At 46.9% G+C, this 14,743-nt stretch overlaps 1 protein-coding gene across 5 annotated transcripts in view; it reads right to left on the bottom strand.

The window, feature by feature from the left end:
- alg9 (ALG9 alpha-1,2-mannosyltransferase) overlaps nucleotides 1-14,743 on the bottom strand; it is a 245,372-nt gene that overhangs the window by 168,567 nt on the left and 62,062 nt on the right. For all 5 annotated transcript variants that reach the window (XR_005458175.1, XM_038779073.1, XM_038779072.1 and 2 more), the window contains exon 10: nucleotides 9,448-9,602. Coding sequence is in view for 4 of the 5 variants with exons in the window: in XM_038779073.1 (XP_038635001.1) it covers nucleotides 9,448-9,602 (155 nt within the window). In the remaining variant the exon portion in view is untranslated. The remainder of the gene's footprint in view (nucleotides 1-9,447; nucleotides 9,603-14,743) is intronic.

The raw sequence follows: 14,743 nt of genomic DNA, 5'->3' as shown, positions 1-14,743 counted from the left end.
ACTGTGGTTTTTGGTTCTCTTTGCGAGTTCAGTTTAAAAGCAATATCTTCCTCAGCCAAAAGCCAAGTACTGTGGATGCTGAAAAATCAAATATATCAATAAAAACAAAAAATCCTGGAAACATTCTGGCAGAAACGATGGAGAGAGGAGCAGAGTTAACAAATGTGAAAGGTCAGCAGCTTGAAACGTTAACTCTGTTTCCCTCTCTCTTGAGATGCTGCCGAATATGTCCACTCTTGTCAGCCAGTTTATTTGGATTTTGGCCAGCAGTGTTTGAATAACAATAACAATCTTCTCCTTCTGAGGCACCCCTTTCGGGAGCGAGGACGACGTGTGTCCACTCTGGTTCAAAGGTTGATCTATCTAAAGGTCACACCCAGTCTTTCCCATCACTGCCTCGGTTCCCATTGAATTTATTGATGGAAACAAGAGCAGAAAGAATATAGCTGCTGTTCAGACTTTGGTCATTACCTTTTCCAGACATTTACAATAGTATGTCCTGCAAATGGAATTCTGTGTTCTTATCACGTCGCCAGAAATTTATTTTTCCCGTTAATCCTCTTGGGATGCAGTTAAGTGTCATATTTGTGTAAAAATAACAATAACGCGGAGCTGATGGATTTGTATTATACAGTGAATTTTACTGTTGCGTTCTGAACAGCACACATTAATCCTCTGCATCATTTATCAATATCATTTTGATGTTGTTAGCCCCTTGGGGAGTCCATCTTTACACCCCCCCCCCCCCTCCCCCGCCCCCCCCCCCCCCCCCCCCCCCCCCTCCCCCCTTCACCTCACCACCACCAAGCCTGAGCTCTGAATTTGCCGGAGAACTATTCTCAGAGCTGCACGTTCACAGACCAACATATAAAAGTGGGGGTTGCTGCCAGGAATCCCGCATGACAGCTCCCCCCCCTCCCCCGTCCTCAGATTGTATCCAATTTAGCACAGGGCTAAATCGTTGGCTTTGAAAGCAGACCAAGGCAGGGCAGCAGCACGGATTAATTCCCGTACCAGCCTCCCCGAACAGACACCGGAATGTGGCGACTAGGGGCTTTGCACAGTAGCTTCATTTGAAGCCTACTTGTGAAAATAAGCCATTTTCATTTCAAGTATAAAACGAGCCTCAAGGAAAGACAGGCAGCATTTGGATTTCTATAGCACCTATTGTGTCCTTTACACAAGTACTTTTGAAGCATCACTGTTGTGACGTAGTTAATACAACAGCAAGGTCTGACAATAACTGCAATGCGACCATCCGCTTGTCTTTTTCAGTGCTGTTGGGTTGTTCGCTAAATATTCGCCAAAGCACCGGGGAAAACGGCCCCGCTCCTCTCCTGCAATCCACCTGGGAGGACAGGGCCTTATTCTAATGTCTTTAAAGACTACACCTCCGGCAGTTCCGCACCCCTTTAGTACTGCACAAGATAGTGACAGCCAAGATTTTGCAGTCAAGTCTCTGGAGTGGGAATTGAACCTACAACCTTCTGACTCAGGCAAGTGTGCCACCCACTAAGCCACTGCTGACAGCTCAAAATAGACTAAATTCTACAACTTCACACGTCGTGCGGCGGCAGCCACTTACTGTTGTGATCCAGGATTCAGAGCTGGCAAAACGACTGCACCACAATGCATTCTGTATGTGTGGGTTTATATTATTGAAACTAGAAAATAAGAGTTAATGCCACATTGCAAAGGGTTGCCCAAAGGCTCTGCACGCGATCTACCGGCCACGTTGTGCCTGAAGGGGAGGGCAACGTGACTGGTCGATACCAGGAGAAGCCTTCCGCATGCTTTCAACAGCCAGTATGCCTCACGGGATCTAACCAGATCTCATGAGGAGTCACGATCAGAATCCTACCCGCAATGGGTGGGACCAAGCCTTTCGCTCCTAAGTAGGTTTAAAACCCACTTAGTCAGGCAGACCAGAGATCTACCGGCCTCCCGACATCTACCGACCCCAGTTCTGGTCCACACAAACGTCAGCCGGGGGGGTCTCCCGGGCTATCGGAGGCCCCTGGGTGGTCAGGGACAGGGCAGAGTGTCCCCCTGGCTCTCCTGCTGGAATGTGGGCAACTTGTCACTGCAAGGCTGGTACCTTGGCACTGCCACCCTGCCGCTGCCCAGGTGCCAGGGTGGCACTACCACAGGTCAGGGCCTGAGGAGGAACGTGCCCCTGAAAGGAGGCTGCAGGGCGGGCATGAACGGGCCTCTGGAAGCTTTGGGGGATGAGGGTGGGGGTTCTGGAAAGCCCTGAAAAGGAGGGTCCCTTAGCAACCCCATAGCGGGATGTCATCATTTGGGATGGGGGGGGGGGTGTTTATGCCCATCTTTGTGAGAGTGACATTGCCCATGGGTGGAGGGGGTTGGGGGGGACCCACGCCATTTAGAGATCAGGGGACACCCTTTCAAAATTGTAGCCCGATCTCGGAGGATCCAGCCTGACCAGTGCGTTCATCTCCCCCAGTGATGAAAATAATTCCAAGTGTGGGCTAGCCCCTGGAGAAACACACCAGGGCCCGAAAAAGTGACAAAGTGTGGTTAGATAGCGGTGGGAAACTTCCAGCAAGACCCACCAACAAATGGCATTTAGAAACTTTTCCATTAGATCGCGCCCTTTGTCTTAAATTAGTTACCTTGCAAACAGCTGCTTACCATCATTTGTTTCCCAGTACGTTATTAATTCCCAAGTTGAGACAAGTCAGAAATTCAAAAAGAGCAACATTTAGTATTCTCCGTGTCATTTTTAATGCAGTTAAGCTGGAGAGATGGAGAGCCCAATTTAATAATGAATCCCACTGTCATATTTTTGGTTGTGTGTCACCGCATTCACATTTCATTCTGGCTCTCCTTTAACTTGAATAGATTTATTTGGGGAGTTTTCTCTTTAAACTCAAAAACTCCTTAAATGGATTTCGGTGCTGCCCTTAATTCAGTCTGCTCAGCAACGCGGCACATGGTCAGGAAGGTGCTGCTTGCGGCCTAAGCAACGTCAGTCCTCACGAGGGGCTTGGGAAGTCAACAAGTTTCAGATAATCGTGCAGGAGAGATGATGGCCATGTTTGGGGAATTCTGGTGCACCACACATTTCTGCATCTCTCTTTATGCGCCGACACAACGGGCGCTGGACAGCAGATGCCATGAGCTCATCGTCGCAGGGTAAGGCTCATTTTCACACTCAGACGCATCGCAAACAACCCAGGCAGCGCTGAAAAAAAACCTAAACCCCAGGATTTAAAGATTAGCAGACACACAATATACTAAACAGTGGGATTATGTGATACTTGAGCTCCCGGCGTGTGCTGGATTGGTGCAATAATACAGCAGTGCAGTCGTTAGCGACCCAGGTGTGTCATGAGGGTCATAACTCACCATGTCAAATTTAATTCAATAAATCTGGTTGTTTTTGGAATGGCACGAGGAAAATGGCCGACCAAAGCTGGATTGTCGTAAAACCCACCTGGTTCAGTAATCAGCTTCGAGGAAATCTGCGCTGCGTCCTAACCCGCAGCACATTTCATTAATGATCATCTCGGTGCTTGCTGACCAAAATTGATCTCAACGTTAAAATTGCTCCCCCCCCCCAACCGGTGGTTTCGCTCCTCCCTCTGCTCCTTAAATTCTGGCATCTCAGGCTTTGGGGGCTGAGCATTCAGCTACCTAGGCCCTCCGCTTTGAAACTCCTTCCCTAATAGTCTTGCTCGTCCTTCAAGATGCTCATTAAAGTCCACCTAATTTCAAGGTTCAGCCACTTGTCCCAAAGTCACCTTATGTGGTTCGGTGTCAAATTTATTTTGCCAGGCCTCCTGTGAAACACCTTGATAGGTTTTACTTTTCTAAATTCATTCATGGGTCGTGGGCTTTGCTGGCTGTGCCAGCATTTATTGTCCATCCCTAATTGCCCTTGAGGGGGCAGTTAAGAGTCAACCATATTGCTGTGGGTCTGGAGTCACATGTAAGGTAGACCAGGTGGATGGCAGACTTCCTTCCCTGAAGGACATTAGTGAACCAGATGGGTTTTTATGACAATCGACAATGGTTTCATAGTCATCACCAGATTTGTATTTAATTCAAATTTCAGTGGCAGGATTTGAACCTGGGACCCCAGAGCTGTGTGTCTGGATTACTAGTCCAACGACAATACCACTACACCACTGCCTCCCTTAAAGTTACTAAATTGAAGGTCCTACAGAAACGCAGGCTATTTGTTGTTGTTTACTCTCTACGTCAATGATGGGCAAGGAGGCTAGTAAGTGGGCCACACGAGTGGCCTTCCTTTACCTCAGTGGGCCACAAGGTTGAAATCGGGCATGTCCATATGAATAAATTGAAATACACTTTATACAAGCCGAATATTTCACAACGAACTACAGAAAATGTCTAATCATTTACATATTAATGGAACTGAGAGCAACCTCATACGATAAAAACATGAGAAAAATTTACGCTTTGGACACAGAGGGACTGCACGGCTCTCACAGTCATTGTCGTGAGCAATCAGCAGGCACCTCACTTCACCAGGCCTTGCTTTACATGCGGATCGCTTCAGTCAAACCGGTCGGGGAAAAAAACGACACGGATGGAAATCAGTGGAATGTGGGAGCCCCAAGCGTGGGCAGCGAGCGGTCAACAAAATGCCTCGTGGGCCGCTCTCAGAACACTGATCGGCCGCTTGTGGCCCTCGGAACCCGGGTTGCCCACCACAGCTCCACCTGGTCTGTCCCACATTATGGGGCTGAGGAGGAGCAAGCAAGCCACTCAATTGTAGAAATAATTACCACCCAGAGTGGCACTGAATTGGGCCACACCGCCTGCATCAAGGGAACTGGGGGTGTTTTCCCGGTTCAATTCTCAACCCGAATTATTAGTTTATTCACTATTCATGATGGCCTATGATGCTGTTGCTCATGTTTGGCCCTTGTCCCGCACCGTAACCAATCACCATTTGTCAATGTACTCTGTCGATTATTCTTTTTGTCTACTGTGTATGTACCCTTGGCCGCAGAAAGATATTTTTCACTGTACTTTGGTACATGTGACAATAAATCAATCAAAATCAATCAATTTATCTGGGCAACTGCAGCAAAGTTGATGCCCAGGCCTCTGGTGTTTTTGATCCAGCTTCTACAAAATACACAAAATAAAGGACAGGGTTTGAATGTGATGGGCTGGCAGGAAAGGGGCCTGACACATCAATTAATTAGAAATCAGAGAAAAATGTTGCTCAGGGAGAGTAAGGATATGCAATAATTTAGAATGTCACTGAATAAATGATGTTGAGATTTCATTTCCTGCCTCTCATACATTTACATATTTTATGAATAAAATGATCTTTTCATTTTAATAATTCTAGGAGCCAAGGAAACTCCACAATCTTCAATTTCCAATTGCTTGCTAGCACAGAGCTTGAATATTTTTGACTAGGGGGGGGCAGGTTGCAATACTACCAAGCCACTGCCCCAGCTGGGATTTCTATTTACATTGAATTTTTTTTCATGAATCAGGACAAACACAAACTTCAAAACTCCAAATGGTCACACCAATTTGTACCATAGGAGAAAAAGGGTGCTGATTGGTTGGCACGTTGACTTGCAAGTTGACTCTGATTGGCCAAGACGTTGACGTGGGGAAAGGAATGGGCTCATATAGGCTCCCTGGTAATTCAAAAGGGCATAGAGCAGGGATATATAAAGGGACTCATTCTCTGCAGACAAGAGGGATATGGTCAAACCTTATTTAAATTTCCATGGATCTTGGGGGGGGGGGCTATTGTTCCCCAGTGCTTTCTCCATGGCAACACTTTGGCCAATCAAAGTGGACTTGCCAACCAATCAGCATTCCTTTTTCTCCTGCATATAACTGGTTGTAATCCTTTGAAATTTGTGGCTGGATTCTTTCACCATGCTCGCCACGAGATCGCCACAGGCGGGACGCGGACCATGAAAAGGTCCACTGGTCGGGCGGGAATTTCCGGTACGACGCGGCCAGAGAATCCCCCCCTTGGTATCCTTGTGTTCGTCCCGACGAGAAGACGAAAAGTTTTTGCAACATTAACAACAGCTAAACGCTGCAGGTGCTGGAGATCTGGGCCGGAATTCTCCGGCCATTGAGGTTCCATGCTCCCAACGGCAGCGCATCCCTGCCTACGGGTTTCCCGACAGCGTGGGGTGGCTTCAATGGGAAATCCCATTGTCAGGGGGCGGGAGTGGGGAATCCCACCAACCAGCGAACGGAGCGCCCCCGGGAGATGCACACCAGGGGACCAGAGAATCCAGCCCCTGGAGGAAAAATAGAACGTTCTGGAAACACTCAACGGGTCAGGCAGCATCGGTGGAGAGGGGAATGGAGGTAAATGTTTCAACTCTTCTTTGGAACCGACTCTCATATCGGCAACTTCTAATTTTAAAAAAAATACTTCCTGAGGTAATGGCTTCACTGGCAAAGTCAGCATTTGGTGTGCATCCCGAACTGCCCTCGAGCTGAGTGGTTTGGGCTATTTCAGAGGCATTTAAGAGTCAACCACATGGAGGGACCTGTTGGCCAGACCAGCTGGCTTCCTTTTGGACATCAGTGGGTTTTTTTTTTACGACAACCGACAGTGGTTTCACGGTCATCATTAGAAATTCCACTATCCGCCGCAGTGGGATTCAAATCGTGATGGGAATGCCATCATGAATGCTCGGAATGCTTTCCCTCATTACCCAGGGTCTCTGGACTACTAGTAAAGTGGCAATACCACCACGCCACTGCCCCAGCTGGGATTTCTATTTACATTAAATTAAAGTGGGAATGTCATCAGGAATGCTCGGAATGCCTTCCCTCTGCTGCAGCTGCGTTGCAGAACAACATGCAAGTTCCAGGAGAAGGCGGCAATAGGACATAGAATCCAACACTTGTACTCTTAACAAAACTCGTCAATCGCCGCCATCTCTCTAGAGTGTACAGAGCAACGGAAAGAAGGTCTGCAGTTCCCCACCCTAATTCAATCACGCCAAACCCTGCACCACAGAAGGAAAAGGGGGGAAAAATGTTTTGCCTTTTTACAATTTAATTTTGCAGCTACAGGAGCGGAGATAATAAAAATAGATTTTTGCGAATTTACGATAGGATCATCGAAACCAGAAAGAATCCAGGGATCAAGCTCGTGTCTGTGAAATTGTAGAGAGGTGGCAAAATAGGTATGAGTAAAATTGCATTTTTAAAAAATGATCTATTTTCTATCTCTTCCAGGCTTTCGCTGGCTGGTCTGACTTCTTGACGGAGCCTGGTTTCACAGATGCTGGCCACTCTCTTTACCAATTGCGGGCCCAGACAGCGTGTGTACAGGTTACGCACATGGGCCAAACACGTGCCTACTCTCACCCCAAATTGTGCAACGCAGGGATCGCTGAAGAGGATCCGGGAATGAGGAATCTGATTGATTTGCCCCCAAGCTGGGTACACATTGCTGCCAGCCTCGTCGGCAGACGTGGCTCAGTTATTTGATGCTGCAACAACCACGCCTTTGACAGTGCCCAAGATTTCAATCCTTATTTGGACGTACATGAGGCCAGAGGGGAGAAAGCTCACAGTGAGCAAGAGCTTTGTTTGAACAGCTGATTTCCACTATAATTTATACCCCTTTAATAGACAGGGTCCCTGAATTAAACAATAATGAGCTGATGAACATTAAGACACCCACTGGATCTGGGTATTTTTCCTTCAGTAATGAGAGTATAGAAAGTGCAGTCAGAAGTGAGAAATTGCTTCTTTAATTACCATTTGGCTGAAGGTGTATAATCTAGCATGTGATCCGATACAAAATTATTCTGCACTTTATCTGGAATTATTATTAAAATGACATTCCGGAATCAAATAATTCACATTCCATCATCTACTTTTTTTTTAAAATGGAACAGGATTGCTTGTATGATGTGTGGAGACAGCATGTTCAATCCTTTGTTTCATTTATATTCAGTCAGATATCAAAGAATATTGTGGTTACGGTCCTCTTCTATCAGTACGAACTGGAGACACGTTGGTTCAAGAATTCCAATATGGTTTTCTCTGATGATTGCAGAATACTAATTTTGCCAGCTCGGTCTTTCGTGCCCAGCACGTAAAGTGACTCTACATGGGGATTTTTATGTTCTTTTGAAATACAGCCAATTCTTGGTGTAAAAGTGGGCAAGTTAAATACAGAGGTGCAGAGTTCAGTACTTAAAAGGAAAGAATATTGTAGCTGTCGGGTCTGTCACAAATACACACTCTTCATGGGTAACTTAACCACTGTACTCCCAGTTACAGTATTCTATTTGCAAAAGGAGTATGTGGTACATCACCCGAATAAGGTAATTAGTTTACTCGCTCATACTGCCTGTATCAGGGTGATGTGGATGACATCTGTCCAGCAACCAATTGGAACACTTACTGCAGAAGGCAGAAAGCGGAGTCCATACACACGTGTGCACACACATATACACACATGCGTACACACACGTGCACATGCATATATACACATGCGCGCGCACATACACACCCACATGCACACACAAACACAGATACACACACACATATACACAAACGCATACACATATATATATATATATATACACACACACGCATACACATATACACATTCATATATGCATACTGCACACATACACACACCGCACACACATATACACACACCCACACGCGTGTCAGTAAAACTAACCATGAGGCTGTTGGTTTGTCATAAAAATCCAGCGTTCACAGCCCTGCATCCAGTAAGAACTGGGTGACGGATTGTCAAACTCACCTGCTGGGGAATTGTTGCTTGCAACTTTTATGGAAACGTAAACAGAATTATGTAATACAATTCCAATATATACCAGCACAAATGTCCGAAACCCATGTAATAAAAGCGAATGACCTACTCAGTCCCCATGTTTAAGGATCCTCACCATCTACAGGGGTGGAATGTATTGATCAGAGCTATTCGGTGAAATTAACGTCCACTCCTAATGGTTCCCATTTACGAGAGCGAGAAGGGGAGGCAAACAAAGGGCAAGTGTGATGTTGCCAATCAGAAGGAGCGTCCATTCTAGGCAGCGCTGGCAAATGACCCAGGGTCTTTGCGTCTGAATGATTGTTGCCGTGATCATTCTTGGATAGTAGTTGAAAATAGGTTTGGTCTCAGCACCTATGTACCCCCCTGCCCCAGTAAACCACCATTTAATGTGCGGGGGTCATATGTGGGGAAAAATGCCCGTTGCGGCCTAGGTACCGGAGAACCACTTTCCAAGGGTTCAGAATTGCAGCGTGAATTATCATAGTTAGGCAACTAAAGAGGTGGTGGTGAAGCAAACTAGAGGGTAAGCCTTTTTATTAAAAAAAACATTAACTATTCCCACGGCAATGATCCCTGCGGACCAGCTCCCATCAAGACCAGGGGGAGACTGGACCCAGATCATACCAAACGCTCACCTGTAATGCCGAGAGAGCCACTGCCCCACAGAGGCAGAAGAGGGGGTAGATGGGAAACAGAAAGCGCTCCTCCTTGTGAGGTCGAGTGAAGAATATCAGGATCCAGATGTACATGGGTGAAAGGGTCAGCCAATAGGGACGACCTAGATTGTGCACTGTAACAAGAGAAAGAGGCAACAATATATCAAAAAGAGTTGGAGGGAGGAATATTCAGACACAGGTTAATGGGGGGAAATGTTTTTCTGGCTTCTAACTTCTAAAGTAAATTGGTGCAACAAACTTGCCTTTTTTAACACTAAGTTTTAGTCCAACATGATTGTAAGACAGAGATTATACAGGTGCAGCATTTTGGGCTAACTGGCCATTTATTTACTTAAATTTAATTTTTCCAATTAAGGGACAATTTAGCGTGGCCAATCCACCTACCCTGCTCACCTTTGGCTTGTGGGGTTGAGACAACCCACACAGACACGGGGAAATCGTGCAAACTCCAAATGGGCATTGACCCGGGGCCGGGATCGAACCCGGGTCCTCGGCGTCATGAGGCAGCAGTGCTAACCACCCCTAACTGGTCATTGAATAAGGTGTTAGAAAGTAACTGAAAAATATAATTCACCTTTTATATCCTTCATTGCAATTCACCAACAATTTTGTTCAATTGGAAATCTTAAAGATGTACCGCATTCATTTATTGGCAGTCACACAGTTTGGATTACATTGTACAGTAATTGTCACTTTCCGCTCAATTTGGTACTTTTTATAATCAGAATTTTTCTTCGTTAGCATTCTATCAGTATTCTATGGAAACAACATTGCAGAGAGTGTGGACAATCTATGGAACAGACTCCCTGTGGAGATGATGGAAGCAGTTTGGCCTGACTCATTCAAGTGCGAATTAGACAGATTTATTTTTTAAAAGTTGTATTTTGGAATATCATAATTGAATAATTTTTTTTTAATAAACAATTTTATTGAGGTAGTTTTTGGCTTTATAAACAGTCACAGACATCATCAGAAAGGAAGCAAAAAAGGCAAAAATGTGCAAACATCCACGTACTTTCAATACTTCCATCGTAACATATTGCACAAGCCCGCTCCCCTCCCATCGGTACTACCATAATTGAATAATTTGAGACATGAAACGTAATTTAATGATAATGAGGTGGAGTACGTAACTTCTCACTCTTTGTGTCACAAGGTTCTGGGTTCAAGGCCCACTCCAAGCCTGAAGCATAAAATCAAAGCTGAATGTAATACTGAGGGGGTGCTACACTGTCCGAGGTGCCGCCTGTAGAACAAGACATTAAACCAAGAGCCCATCTGCTCTCTCTGGTGCATGCATAAACCCCACAGTCAATATTAACCCCCCCCATCTCTCAATCTCCTTTATGTTCACATCGACTCTCCACTAACCTCCTTACACTGTTGTGTCTATAGGCTGCACTGAACTGCCATTCCTAAATTATATTCTTTCTCTCTTTGAATTCTTATTAAAGTGATCAATGCCTTTCACAATTTTCGCAAGTTGCATTACTTCATTGCATCGCACCACACTACAATTGACAATATTTTCCCTGCGATATTTTTCTTTTTAAAGACTAATCAATTTCACGTGATTAAGTATCTGTTAAAAACATACGTCCTGACTCTTGCAGAGTTCAACCAATTCTGGAGGCCTTTAAAAATAGGAAGCAGGGCCTAATTCTGGGATTCATACCCCCATTCCCAGCATTGGCAATTTTCACTGGCACGGATAAGGGTGCGGGTAGTAAGCACAGCCCTGCACTCCAGACCTGGTTGGTTGCATCACTGTGGTTGGGTGACCACTGGTGGCCGCTTGGCGGTCTGTTCATCCTCAGAAACGTTCGATACTTAGGTCTCTTGGGAGTCGGAATCCTCGACCTCCTTCATTTCTGCATCGGGTCCTCCTTGGGGTAATGTCCTCAAAGCTGCTTGACGTTGAGGCAGATGAGCCAAAGCTGGTTCCTCTGGGTTAGTTTTGCCAATCGCTGGCCTCCTGGTGCGAAGATGATCCAGGTCCATTTCTTGGTCCTGTACCCAAACCTGGCGCGATTTCAGTCCTGCTCATCAGACTACCATGCCTGGAACGCACTTGGCGCTATCACCAAAGTTACTAATGTGCACTACGTCACCTGATACGAACTATCTGGTCTGTTTACGCTTGTCTGGGCAACGCCCTTGTTGCTCTTGACTGCGGCGTATTTTCACAACAATACCTGGAAAAGCAAGCCTGGTCCGAAGTCTGGGACCCATCAAAGGGTCTGCCAGTGCTTTGCCAGTCGCGGCATATGAGGTGGTCCGGTAATAAAATAAGAATCTGGTGATGTGAGTGTCGAGCGAGCCCAAGGCCTGCTTTTTAAATACTCTTTTGAACATTTGCGCCGCTCTTTTGGCCAGCCCATTGGAAGCTGGGTGACACGGGGTCATGTGGATGTGTCGCACCCCGCCAGTTTTGATTAATCCCCTGAACCCATCACTAGTAATGATGTGCAATTGTCGGTGACTAAAACATATGGAATACCGTGTGTGCTAAACAAGAGTTACAATTTCTTAATCATCGCATCAGAAGTCGTGGACGGCATCCTGTTGACCTCCAACCATTTTGAATGCGCATCGATTACGATCAGGAACATGGAGCCTTGCAAAGGGCCGGCAAAATCAGCAGGAAGCCGTGACCAAGGCCACTCCCAGGGATGAAGAGGTGCAGCGGGAGCTTCTACAGTTCCTGGCCAATCATTCCATCTCCGTGTCCAGGCCCAGCCACCAGACATAGCTGCGGGTGAGCATTTTCATTTCGGACAGTCCGGGGTGCCCATTATGGAGGTCCCTCAGTATGGGGTCCTGATCTTTGTACGGGACCAAAACGTGAGTCCCCTAGAGGAGGATGCCGTCTTCCATACTGAACTCTGCTATTTTGGTAGTAAAAGCCTTCAACACACAGTAATTATCGATGCTGGCTCCCGTATTGTATTAAATGGCAAACTTTGGACAATAGGGGGTCTGTTTGTTTACACTCACGTATTTGGTCCGCCGTAAATGGCAACTTAACCATGAAGTGTAACGCGGTTATAACCTGATCGACTGTGGGGGAACTGGTGGTCTCGTCAGTAGCAGGAGGCGTCTTAATGCATCCGTATTCGCGATCTGCGCACCAGGTCAATGTTACAAAGTATACTCGTATGGCGCGAGTAGGAGATGGGCCATCTCTGGATGCTGGGTGATGGGCGGGATTGTTTTATCTTCTTTGAAGAGGCGAAACCGCGGTTTATGGTCTGTTAACACTCAGACGGTGCCCATATATTTACTGATGGATTTCTTGGCAGCAAAGACCACAGCTAAACACTCTCTCTGGATTTGCGCTTAATTACCCGCGTCCGCGGCCGTCCGTTGTCCATCCGATGTGACAAAACGCCACTGATGCCGTACGGCGAGGCGTCACACATGACCAGGAGGGGTTCGGCGGGTGCGTAGTGCAGCAGCAGGCCGGATGAAGTCAGCTGCCGTTTCACGTTCGTGAACGCTTCTTCCCGCTGCGCTCTCCACATCCAGTCCTGATTTTATTGGGGTAGGGAGTGTAGTGGGGCTAAAATGGTTGCGAGGCCCGGGATGAATTTGCCAGAGTAGCTCACCAGTCCCAGAAACTATCGCAGTTTGATTGTGTTTCCCAGTGTGGGGGCTTGTTTGATAGCATGTACCCTTTTCCTCCACTGGGTGTAGTCTCCCCGATACCCCAGATAGACGACCTCTTTGGCATAAAATACACACTCCTCTCTCTTGAGGCGGACACCCGTCTCCGAAAAGCAGCGGGGTATCTCATCCAGCTGGCTCGGTTGCTCACGCTCCATTGTGCCTGCGACCAGAACGTCATCCAAATAGACCACCACACGTGGCGAGCCCCGCAGGATAGTTTGCGTAACTCGCTGGAACTTGGCGCACGCTGATGGTGAACCCATCTAACCCCATGTGGTATTTATCGTCAAGGACTGCCAAGGCTCAGGGTCCAACTCCAATTGGAGGTGGGTATGGTGCATGTCGAGCTTTGGGAATGAGTGACCTCCAGCCAACTTTGCACATAATTCCTCGATCAGCAGCGTCGGGTACCGCTCCAAACTGGCGGCCCTATTCACAGTCAGTTTCTAATCGCCACAAAGGCGAACGGTTTTGTCCGGCTTAAAGAAACTGGTTATTTTTTTGTACAAGTAACTATTTACATGATGTACACAGGCCCAGTCGGGACTTCTCTGCTCGGCTCCCGCTCGGTCTGAGCTTGTATACAGTGTCCGCTGTTCCGCTGATGGGGACCCCCATCCCTCATTGGGGCAGCTCGCACTCAACGAAACTCAGGTGGGGACTGATCGGTCCGACCCTGTAGGTCTCGTGGGGATTATAACATTAAGCTTGGTTTCAATTGTTTTTGTGATCTTCAGGACAGGCTCGACACTTCTGTGACGAATTCTGATTTCAGAAACTCTGACAAGCATCTCCCCGGGCTTCTCACGGGTGTCTCCAGTGACTGGCTCAGGAAGAAGTCTTACAACACCAGGTTAAAGTCCAACAGGTTTGATTCAAACACGAGCTTTCGGAGCGCGGCTCCTTGAAGGAGCCGCGCTCCGAAAGCTCGTGTTTGAATCAAACCTGTTGGACTTTAACCTGGTGTTGTAAGACTTCTTACTGTGCTCACCCCAGTCCAACGCCGGCATCTCCACATCATGGCTCAGGAAGTGAGTGGGAAATATTGATGTTCCTATTGGTGCTGTGCAGGTGGGGAGCACCAATGGAAAATCAGTGAAATAAAGGTTTTTTTTTAAAAAAGTGAATAATCACACAATTCTATGACGAAATCTCCATTATCCAACATTATACAAACCCCCTCCCACCCAATCACGGCCCGTGGATACAGAAGACCAGCGATTAACTGAGAGTCCAGCCTGTTTTACTCTTGCAGGGTTAGTGATATAAGTTAGGCCCCAATGCAGGTTCAAAGCCTGAAAGCATCAATGCGACCCACACCTACACACTGCCAATTAGACAAATCGGTGCATTTTTTTTAAAGTCTAAGGGCTGAAATGAGGAGAAATGCCTTTATAACTCATAAGGAAGCTGTCGTGAATGGAGGTGAACTTATTTACCTATTTACAATTCCATGCTTTGTACAGCATCTCACTCCCAGGGCAGGCCTTGCTGGGAGGACAATTCTCACCAGGCCCAGCGTTGGGCCTGCTTTTCTCCCCTGCCTTAACGAGCCCCAGGTGGTTGGCCTCCACCCCCTACCTAG

This window comes from Scyliorhinus canicula, chromosome 19 (genome assembly GCF_902713615.1).
Source record: "Scyliorhinus canicula chromosome 19, sScyCan1.1, whole genome shotgun sequence".
NCBI lineage: Eukaryota > Metazoa > Chordata > Chondrichthyes > Carcharhiniformes > Scyliorhinidae > Scyliorhinus > Scyliorhinus canicula.
Note: the sequence above shows the minus strand (reverse complement) of the source record. Positions and strands in the feature narration are given on the sequence as shown.